We start from the raw sequence: 11,464 nt of genomic DNA, 5'->3' as shown, positions 1-11,464 counted from the left end.
TATTTTCAAAAGCAAAGCTTTGAATGGCCTTCAATGATGTATTTTTACTTTTTAATTTTCTTACATTGCAACCAGGTGTCACAGGGGGAGAAGCAGAAAATATTCAGCCCCTTGAAGCATATGTAGAAGATTTGAGAAGAAGAGAGAGTGAAAATAATGGTTGTGAGAATACATATTTAACTCCATAGCTTTTAGAAGCAATAACTGTAAGAACACAGATTTTGAATTTGTCAGTGCTTTCAAAATATGTACAATATAGGTTAGGTAGGGTAAACTTAAAAATATAGGTCATTTTTTATTATGACCCGAAGTCATGTGTATTTTCTTGTAATTTTTTTTTAATAAAACTGGACTATTGGAGGCCGATTACTTTAGACCCAAAAACGGTAGGCACACTTTTATTTAAGATCTCATTATTAAAGATGAAAATTGACATACTTCCAAATTTGTGGACTATATGAGTAGCTGACTGAAAACCTCCTCTAACAATTTAGGATTCTTCTATTCTATTTCTCAGTTTTTTCTTGAGGATCTCATCTTCCAAAATTTGAATTTAGAAACAAAGAATTTTCAGCAAGGGAAGAAGGTGGGATTGCGATTGTGATTTTGATTCATGGATGTGTATTCATGGTTCCGGCGAAGTCTATCTAGAACTACTACTACGACCACCACCACCGTTACTGCTCAACCTTACTTTAAGGAGGACGAACTACTCTACGGCGTCACTGACCAATTACTCGATTTTATCAAATCCTTCTCCATTGATACCTTTCGCAACTTCTCTCTCCCAGGTTCCTTCTTCTTTTTTCTATTTTTTTGGTTTTCCGTTCTTTTTAATGAAATTGGGTATTATATAAAGGATTGATATGGTCATAGTAGTTTAGAATTGATAAGTATTTATTGACATTTTCCTTATGTGGAGATTAACATATTTAGCTTACATGCCCTTGTATGTTATGTCTGAATATTGTAAAAGGTTTTGGTTGTTAGATGAGGAGGATGTTAACAACGACGGTGGTGGAGATAATGTACGGAAAGATCTATCTGATTGGCAACAACGTCATGCTTTGCTTGTTCTTTCCAAACTCAAGGTCTTTCCTTCTCTCCAACTCTTTTACTTTCTCTTCCCTTTAGGTTCTTACAAGCTGTGTTAAAGAAAGATATATTTTGAATGTTGTAATCCAGTTGCTTGTGATTGGATAATAAATTAGATGCATAGAAGATAAAAAAGGAAGCAGAGTACAGGTTCCAACAGGAAATAAGTCACAGATAACTCATACAGGAAATGCATCTAATCTCATGTGCAATGTTATCAAAGGCGCGGTTAAAGCGCGCTTAAGCCCTGAAGCGAGGCTCAAAACATGCTAAGCACTTCGCCTCGCTTAGCGTGCGCTTCAGGATTGTCAACAAGGCTCTAGGCATGTTTTTCCTTAACAATTAATATAATATGAAGAGGCGACACTAAACAATTGATATTTCACTTTATCGTAAATTTTCTTCAATTTCTTTGTCCATATATTTGGTATTTATACTTATAGATATTAGTCTTGGACTACACATACATATTTGTTGTTTTTCTCCATTTGTGCCTTTTTTCATTAAAGCCCATGTTTTATTTTGCGCTTTGCGCTTAAAGCCCAACTGACCTTAGAGCTTTTTTGCACATTTCGCTTTTGATAACACTGCTCATGAGTTAAAGTCCAGGTTTTTCCTTTGCTACGCCTCCTGTGGACTTGTAAAACTACATGTCGTATTACTTGTCTATATGTTTCATCCTTTGAGCTTGTTGAATTGACTCTCTTGGTTCAACTAACTTTTCGAATTCGTAATTACTGGTTGATATCAAGAGGCACTTATGCCTGACTATGTAAATATGCAATTCAATGTAAATACACACACATGCATACATTTACCTGCTAGTGCATTATTCTAGGTTCTAAGTGATTTGGAGGACTACCATATCAAAAAAAAAAAATCGTTTGGAGGACTAGAACCAAGAATTAAGTTGATGTGGACAAACTCCTTCTACAAACAAGCAGGGGCGGATGCACCTAGGACAAACTCATTAAATATGTGTAAATTATTGATATTTTAAAAAAAGTACTTGTACTTAATTTAAAAGGACACTACTTTTACCAACAATAAATATTTCCCTTAACTTAGTTCCATCGTAAGTTGTCTTACTATTTTTTTTCTATCATTTTTTTCTTGGGCGATGAAGTTGGTCAAAACCATTTGCAAAGTCAAATAATCATAAGACTTTTAAGTGATTATTTAGTGTTTTATATAAAAAAAGTATTATGTATTATTTCTGATAAGGATATTATGAATACATTCCAAATTATAAAAGCTTGTCGAGGAGAGTTGTAGTAATATACTAGGATTTGTTTTTTCTTTAATTGGATTCAAATTTTGTTCTTTTAATTTGTATTGTTATAGTGATTTATTTAATTGTTTACTTCTTTAATGCCGACACCACTTAAGAAAAATCCTGCGTACGCCCTTGCAAACAAGAGTAAAAATAATAAACATAGTTAGTGAAAGGCTTCTGAGGCCCCAGTCCGTCCTGCCTAGAGGGAAATAATCGAACTTTTGTCATCAGTTACATGTCATTTTATAAATATATATATATATATATATATATATATATATATATATATATATATATATATATGACAATATTTGACAATATTTGACTGGAAAGGAAAGGAAGACTTCTGGTAATTGGTACATTAACTAAAGGTAAAACCTCATCGGGTGTTTACACCAAACTCTACAAATTTACCATGGTTAAGTGATTTTAATATGTGAAACATGTATTAACTAACCATGATTGAGTGAGATGAGTCTATTTACAAACACATGTCATACACCTATTGATTTGGCATAAAGACCCCCGGTGCAGGTAAGTTGTTACCCTAACTGAATGTATTCAACACACCAAAGTACTCCTAGTATCATGTTGGGCTCCTAACATGTCATGCCAACACCTATAAGTACATCATTAAGAGTAAAATGACAATGTTAAAAAGAAACATAAAAATGTGTCGATCTTTTTGGAACCGACCAAAAAGGAAGATCAGCACGTGAAAGGGAAATAAAAGAGTATTCAGTTATGAAAATTGTTTACTTTTGTTTGTTACCTTATTAAAAAAAATGGTTTAGTTTTTATAGTGTAGCATGAGACAATACAAAGAACCTTGACCTGGTATCAGTTTATTTTGCTTGCTACAGTGACTGGACTAAATATCTCATGCCGGGTTTTTACACTTGCATTATGTCAATTTTCTTTGGGATCTAGAAATTTACTAGGTAGTGGATGCAGACTACAAATAATTTTAGTAGGTCAAAAGCCCCAATTTTCCAAGTGAAAGGGTTAGGTGTATGAGGAGTTCTCTCTTTCTATGGTTTTGGACAATATTAATCAGTTGAGATAGCTTTTGAAGTTACATTAGGCCTGATGTCCATTTCTTAACGTGATGTCAGACCAGACCTGTACCTGATGTGGGGATACCCAATGTTAGGCCAGCTATGTTACGTCATTACACCCTTCAGATGTCCATTCCTGAGTGTGCCAAGGGGTATTAGACTCTCACTTTGGTTAAGTTTATAGGTATAGTCTCTTTACGTGGTTTTAGGCATTCCTCACCACCCGAGTTAAGTTTTGGGGTTGAGTTAAGCCCAATGTCCAGCTCTTAACACCGAGCATGTATTTTGGCCTTATCACACCTTCTTTCTTAGATCGGTTGATGTAGTCGGGATTTTCAGTCATCTCCCCAGAAGATCCTAACACCAATCTACTAGGCTAGCAGCATTTCACAACTTGATAAACTAGTGACATGTGAAGTTGACAACTATGTGTTCACATTAAGAACCAACGTATGAAGAAAAAGAAGATTAGTAACTTTTTTTCTGTCTTTTTGTCGCGTAGTACTGGTGATCCTGCAGTCCTTCCCCTAAGCAGTATCCTGTGTGGAGTCTGATTATTATATGCCTGTTCATATTGGTTGATGGCTATATCTGAGAGACATGTGTTAGTTTCATCAGCTCGCATCCATTCTTTTCCTACTTCCTGTTACACACCAGTACATTAATTCTTCTCTGGGTAGATTAGTTTTCTACTGTGAGCTTACTTTTGGTTCATGCATTTTCAGAAGATAAAAAGATATTATTTCTGTGGATTTGACTATATTGGGTTTAGAGACCTGCACCATCTTTATCAGTGGCATTTAGTTGTGGCCGCTTCTCTGTTAATTTGGTTTCATAAATTTATTTCGTGATTGCTTCCTTCAGGAACTCTCACAACTGAGGTTCAAATTATGTCCACGTTATTTGAAGGAGCACCAGTTTTGGACGATATATTTTGGACTTGTTAAGGGTTATATTGCCAAGTAAGTTCCGTGTACTAACTTATCTAATGCTGTTGTGCTTGTGCTTCTTACCCAGAGAAGATAAAGTTCAATTAATTTTGCTGATCAGATATGAGCTACGAGCTATACAATTAGATACGCTCAAACAGATAAGAAAGGAAAATGAAAATGCACCAGATGTTTCTGCATGCGAAGTTGAGATGTCTGAAGCAAAGCAAACAACAGATGTATCACCTACAACTTCTGAGGAGCACAATTAGTATCTCCCTTGGATATATCATTAGTTATCAGGTATGCATTCATTTCTCCGGTCCTGAATCAACCTATTTGTTAAGCAAGCAAGTTCATGCTCAAATTTTATGCAGCAAAAACCTTCATGTTTTTCTCAATTCCACCTTAAAACCATCAGTGCAAGAAAAGTGCCCCATCAATGAGCAACTGTCAAGTGTGCCTTCCTGTTCCTGGCATGTGTATTGAAGGCAATGTAAAGAAACTAAAACAGAATATCTGAACATTCTGATTTATGTTAATAAAAAACTGGAAGTCAAGCAAAATTATAGATGAAAATGGAAAATGAAACTGATTGTTGAAATTGGAAATGCATGGACATCGAGAAAAGGGAGAAACTATTTCAAATACTGACGTGTCACTTGATCGCTTTTGATGTACCTGTGTTACTGGAATTGATTATCTGGTATTAATCTGCTACTAAATCAAGCTGTTTGTTATTAAATCCATTGAGCAAGTTCATGCAGAGATTTGATTAAAAAGCACCACTGCCATTCATTTATCTTAACTTCACCATATAGCCTATTTAATGCAACTGAGCAATGCCCGCATAAGAGCAGTTCTTAAGTGTGCACGTGTCTCTGGCACGAGTATGCAAGGCAATGTGGGAAATATAGTTGAAAAATGGTGAATGAAATAGAAATGTTGTAATTTGCAAAGGCAGATATTCAAGAATGGGAAGCAAGTTTGCTCGTGTCCCTAGCATGAGTATCTAAGGCAATGTAGGGAAAATAGTTGAAAAATGGAAAGTGAAACAGAATATCTGAGATTATCAAGGCAAAAAAGGGTAGTTCGGTGCACTGAGCACCCGCTATGCGCGCGTGGGGAGGGGAAGAAGGGCTGGAGGTCTGGCAGCCTTACCTTGCATTTTTACAAGAGACTGTTTCCACGGCTTGACTCGTGACCTCCTAGTCACACTGCGGCAACTTTTACCATTGCGCCAAAGCTTCCCTTAAAAAAGGGGAGGATATTCAAAAATGGGAAGTAAGTGAGCTCATGTCCCTGGCATGAGTATTTAAGGCAATGTAGGGTATATAGTGGAAAATGGAAATAAAATTTCTGAAACATGTGATTGAATATTCGAAAAAGGAAGCTGCTAGCAGAGGTGATAATGAAAAAAAGTCTAGTTGTAATTTAAAATCTATGGACACCGTGAAAGATACAACAACAACAACATACCCAGTAAAATCCCATTAGTGGGGTCTGGGGAGGGTAGGATGTACGCAGACCTTACCTCTACCCTGGAAGGGTAGAGAGGCTGTTTTCGGGAGACCCTCGGCAACAGAAGAGGTAATAATTTCAGAAAAGAAACGAAAGAAGAGATTTGTAACAATAAAAGAAGCAAGAGAAGTAATAATAATATCTTAAAATATACCAAATAAGTGAAGGGAGTGCAATAATACAATCATATGCAAAACAATAAAATAGTGTGAACACAACATAGACCGCTACCAGACATAGGCAAAACTCTATCAGACTACCCGGTACAAAGAGGGAAAAACTATGAACTATCCCCTAGCCTACAACCCTAATGCTCGACCTCCGCACGTTCCTATCAAGAGTCATGTCCTCGGAAATCTGGAGTCGCGCCATGTCTTGCCTGATCACCTCGCCCCAATTCTTCTTAGGTCGCCCTCTACCTCTTCTCGTACTTGGCAAAGCCAACCGTTCGCACCTCCTAATCGGGGAATCTATGGTTCTCCTCCGCACGTGTCCAAACCACCTAAGCCTCGCTTCCCGCATCTTGTCGTCCACTGGAGCAACGCCCATCTTTTCCCGAATATCTTCATTCCTTATCTTATCCAGTTTAGTATGCCCGCACATCCATTTCAATATCCTCATCTCGGCTACCTTCATCTTCTAGATATGTGAATTCTTAACTGGCCAACACTCAGCCTCATATAACATAGCCGGCCTAACCACCGCTCTGTAGAACTTACCTTTGAGTTTCGGTGGTACCCTTTTGTCACACAGGACTCCAGATGCTAACCGTCATTTCATCCACCCCACCCCAATGCGGTGCGTGACATCCCCGTCAATCTCCCCATCTCCCTAGATAATAGACCCTAGGTACTTGAAATTCTCTCTCTTGGGGATGACTTGTGAGTCGAGCCTCACCACCCCATCCGCTTCCTCCGACACGCCGCTGAACTTACACTCCAGATATTCCGTCTTGGTCCTACTCAACTTGAAACCTTTGGACTCCAGAGCCTGCCTCCACACCTCCAGTCTCTCATTAAAACTGCTACGCGACTCATCGATCAGAACTATATCATCAACGAACAACATACACCATGGCACCTCCCCTTGAATATGATGTGTCAAGGCATCCATCGTCAGAGCAAATAAGAATGGGCTAAGCGCCGATCCTTGGTGTAACCCCATAATCACCGGAAAAAGCTCGGAGTCACTGCTCTGTCATGCATATCCTTTATCGATTCAATGTATGCTACCGGCACCCCTTTCACTTCCAAGCATCACCAAAGAACGTCCCTAGGGACCCTGTCATATGCCTTTTCTAGATCAATAAACACCATGTGCAAATCCCTCTTCCTCTCCCTGTGTTGTTCCACCAGCCTCCTTATAAGGTGAATAGCTTCCGTAATAGAACGTCCCGACATGAACCCGAACTGATTTTCAGAAATAGATACCGCCCTCCGCACCCTCCCTTCCACCACCCTCTCCTAAACTTTCATGGTATGACTTAACAACTTGATGCCCCTATAATCGTTACAATTCTGGATATCACCTTTATTCTTACACAACGGAATCATCAAACTACATCTCCACTCATCTGACATCCTCTTCGTCTTGAAAATAACATTAAACAACCCAGTCAACCATTCTAAGCCCGCTCTACCCACATACCTCCAAAATTCTACTGGAATCTCGTCTTGTCCTGTCGCTTTGCCCCGACTCATCTTACCCACAGCTCCCACTACCTCCTCAACCTTGATACGATGAGAAGATATTTTTACAATGTGATTTCTTAATTAAGTTTTTTTACTGTGTCGCTGATTCTGACTGCAATTGCCTGATGCCATTTGCTTTTGGATTGCCAAGATTTTCTTCTCCTTCAACCTGTCAGGTTAGATGATATTTCTTCATATAAATTGACACAAATATCAGTTGGAGTAAGGGAAGTGTTCCGCAGTGACCTTTAGATTATAGTGGACATGTGAAAGGTGGCTGAAGCAGTGCCATGTATACCTATTGTACAGCGACATCTTAATTCTCAAATTGTCATGTACAAGAGTGAGAGATAGAAGAAACCACTGGCCCGATATGCCACGAGAGGCAGAATCCGATGTTCATTAAGATTTGTAGAAAGGATGTGAAAATTTGCCATGGATGGGGTTGGTTTGTTGTTTATGAGCCCTTTTTGCTTAACTGATTGAAATTAAGGGATAAGCACAATTCCTAAAGTTGATTTTGTAAATAAGTTGTTACATGTTTGGATAGGGAGTGCTAAAACTGATACAACGTTATTGATGTATTTGTAAAAATGTTGATAAGCACTTTTACATTTGGATACCTTTAAAGTTGTCAGAAATATAAATGTAAAAGTATGTTTACATGGAGAAAGGCAAACGAGATACATGGAATGGAGAGTGGGTTAGGTGTTTTGCTATAATTGTTCAGGAATTACTAAATTATTTTAATAAAAATATGTCCACCTGCAAATCTCAGAAATATATATATATATATATATATATATATATATATATATATATATATTTTGGTTAACCATGGTGTTCGGGTCAGCTTGCGCGTACCTCTACTAATTCCACGAGATACCTACCTCCTTCCACCAGCAACAGGTATCGGGTAACTTAAGCCTTGGATAGATGGGAAGAATTCACCCAGTATTTTTTGCCTTGACTGAAATTTGAACCTGAGACCTCATGGTTCTCACCCACTTTATTAACCACTAGGCCACACATTTGGGTGCAAAAAATAATAAAACTTTTGAACAAATCAAAAGTGCTTATAATCTGAAAAGCATAAGTTGGGTGTAACCAACTTATGGCTTTTTATTTATTTTGTCTTATAAACACTTGGTTATAACTTATAAGCACTTTTGGTATTCATCAAATGCATAAATAAGCAGAAAGTACTTATGAGTTATCCTAACACCCTGGATATACATGGCTTTTGCCGTTACCAACGGTTCCTCTTTTGGCTCTGAAGTTAGTATTTATAAGGGAGACAACTAAATGCCCAATGTTGAGGTATACACATCCAGTGTTGTCAAAGGCTCATTTAAGGTGCGCTTAAGCCCTGAAGCTCAGAAAAGCTGAAGGAGGGCGCTTCACCTCGCTTAAGTTGTGCTTTAGTGTAGGCAAGTCACTAAGGCGTGCACCTCAATGCCCATGAGTTCTATCTTGAACTAAGCGGTACTAAACAACAAATATTTTCAGCAAATAAGTGTATTAGTTGCTGAAGAAAACATTAGGAGTGAGTTTGTTTCTTTTTTCTTGAAGTACATATGTATTTTTATTTTCTTCCTTAGTTGCGCCTTCTTTACAAAAGGCCGCACTTTAGTTGGATTTAACACTTAAAGCCCCAGTCGACCTGGAGCGCTTTTTAGAGCTTTTAGCTTTTCATAACATTGCACACATCTTCATTGAAAACCTATAATAGATAATTATGTTATGTTATCCATCAAAATTAGATGGATAACTATTAGTTCTTAATCTTTTCGTTGTTCGAAATAGTATCAATAAGATGGTTTACACCTTAACAAGAAAAAAAAAATCAATCGGTCTCTATATATCCTCCTGATATACTGCTGGCATGTGCTCGTAATGATATGTATATTAGGGTCTTGAGCGCAGAAGATCTAAGTTCCGAATTATCTATGCACTTGTTCGGAGTTAATCATTTCATAACCCTGGTGGCAAGTAAGGGAAACGGCCATTTTATTAAACCTGATCATGCTGCTATCAGCATGAGATATGTGGGGAAAGCCACATTGTTTTACCTGAATGTGTGTGTGAGAGAGAGACGGTTGAGGGATACTGAGGGTAGTACAAAAAGTTGCATGTCATTTTGCTAAAGTAAGTATTTAATCAAATGGTAAAACATGAATCTCCTCCTTGACACTATTCCTGATAACCTGGCAAGAAGATATTGTACTCTGAACTGGAATATAGCATCTCTAATAATCCTGTCCTATTCTTGGAGCAAGAAGACACTTAGAACTGAGCAGCATGCTGCTTGTATAATCTACTGCTAATTTTTTGAAGACAACCTTCTCCCGTTCCAGCCACACTAGAGCATATCAAATGGGCATTAGAAGATTCTAAGCCACTATTGAGCTTAGTATATTAAGAACCATCAAATGAGAAGTTGATTGATCCAGTGCGGATTTACATATATATACAAATGCACCTCATCATACTTATTAGAAATATTTACATTTGATATTCCTCAAGCACTTTGTTGAGTTTCGGCAAGCTAGAGTTTAACAAGATACTTGTGAAGATATGTCTGTACAGGGTCAAGCCACCTTTTAAAGTTGACCACCCGAAATATTACGAAAAATTACACTGCGTATATAAGTAAAATATTGATTTTATATGTATAAAATACATATTGAACACCCTTTGTCAAGAATTATTTTTTAGTTCTTTCAATTTTGAACACCCTTGGAAACATTTCTGGCTTCGCCATTGTGTCCGTAGAACAACAAATTGAGTGTTGTTGTATCGGGTTTCTCCAGAACTCAAAGGAGCATTTATCATTTATTATCTCTTCATTTATTTGAACTCCGAACTTTTACCAAACGACATGGCTTTTGTTGTCTTTTATTATTTAGATGTTATGGTACTCTTATGTCCTTGGCAGATGCTACTGACTGCTGACTGCTGACAATCTGTGCAAGTTATTATAGATCTGTAAATGCTCAGAAGATCAGACTTTTTATTGAGTAGATCTTAGGATTAATTTAGGTTGGTTAAATTACATTTTTTGCTTCTTATGTTGGTTAACTGTAAGTTATATTAATGTAACTGCTTGGAGAGCTTTTGTTCCTGGCTGACCTCAATTTATTCATGGTACTAGCTTGATGATGTCAAATATTATGAGATTGCACATCAAATGTCTCTCTGTCCTTGCTATGTTGTTGAATTCGCATCTTTTGTAAAGTATTTCTTTTCGAGATTGTTGGGTTAATCCACTGAAGAAATGATTTTCTTTCGTGTGTCTAACACAAGATTACCAATTGATTTGAATAGTTGATTTGTCTGAAAATTACAAATTATGCGTGACATCGGCTGTTTTCATGTATCAAACTCGCCGAAGAGAAAATTTTGAGGAAAACAAAGTTTTGTTCTTGTTTATTCTCAGACTCGTTTCATGTTAAAATACAGTTGAACAAACAACGATCCGTTAGAGAACAAATGGTTGAGCATTTTTAGGCAATTTTCCTTAAAAAGATTTACATAACTTTTTTTTTTTTTGTGGTAATTAAACTTTGTATTACCAGGGAAAATATTTACAAGTAAGTCAAAAAATCCTTACAAGATAACCTTCTTTCCTATACTTCACCCCCTCCCCATATGTTGTTATATCCACTTATATCTGACTATTACACTGGATACCAATCTAGTCTATGTAGTATCCCCGCTGTATGTTTGGTACTTCGACAATGTATCTCCAAGAGATTTTCTTACTCATTGCTTCCCAACCTGTCACCTTTGCTTGAAAAATTCTAGTATTCCTTTCTTTCCATACATGGTATACTGTTGCTGCTACTGCTATTTTATACAACTCTGCAGCAGCTGTATTTCTTTTAGTCTTCT

The 11,464-nt window shown here is 37.2% G+C and overlaps 1 protein-coding gene across 4 annotated transcripts; it reads left to right on the top strand.

Annotated features, from left to right (window-relative positions):
- The first annotated feature begins 425 nt into the window (after positions 1–425).
- LOC107792097 (uncharacterized) lies at positions 426–10,832 on the top strand. Of its 4 annotated transcripts, none has more exons than XM_016614294.2 (5): positions 426–791; positions 991–1,091; positions 4,294–4,391; positions 4,480–4,661; positions 10,509–10,832. In XM_016614294.2, the coding sequence occupies exons 1-4, from the start codon at positions 614–616 to the stop codon at positions 4,628–4,630; spliced, it is 528 nt and encodes a 175-aa protein (XP_016469780.1). In that variant the 5' UTR covers positions 426–613; the 3' UTR covers positions 4,631–4,661; positions 10,509–10,832. The 4 variants fall into 4 exon arrangements, with proteins under 4 accessions (XP_016469780.1, XP_016469785.1, XP_075100052.1 ...); XM_016614299.2 differs by having other exon boundaries at positions 4,736–10,832; XM_075243951.1 differs by lacking the exon at positions 10,509–10,832 and adding an exon at positions 7,722–8,192.
- Positions 10,833–11,464: the final 632 nt, after the last annotated feature.

This window comes from Nicotiana tabacum, chromosome 22 (assembly GCF_000715075.1).
Source record: "Nicotiana tabacum cultivar K326 chromosome 22, ASM71507v2, whole genome shotgun sequence".
In the NCBI taxonomy this organism is placed as follows: Eukaryota; Viridiplantae; Streptophyta; class Magnoliopsida; order Solanales; family Solanaceae; genus Nicotiana; species Nicotiana tabacum.
Note: the sequence above shows the minus strand (reverse complement) of the source record. Positions and strands in the feature narration are given on the sequence as shown.

Bases quoted from the DNA above. Each gene is read 5' to 3' on its own strand.
- LOC107792097 (XM_016614294.2), top strand. From the start codon at position 614: ATGGATGTGTATTCATGGTTCCGGCGAAGTCTATCTAGAACTACTACT. The intron at 792-990 runs GTTCCTTCTTCT...TTTGGTTGTTAG, and splicing joins TCGCAACTTCTCTCTCCCAG to ATGAGGAGGATGTTAACAAC. The intron at 4,392-4,479 runs GTAAGTTCCGTG...TTTGCTGATCAG, and splicing joins GTTAAGGGTTATATTGCCAA to ATATGAGCTACGAGCTATAC.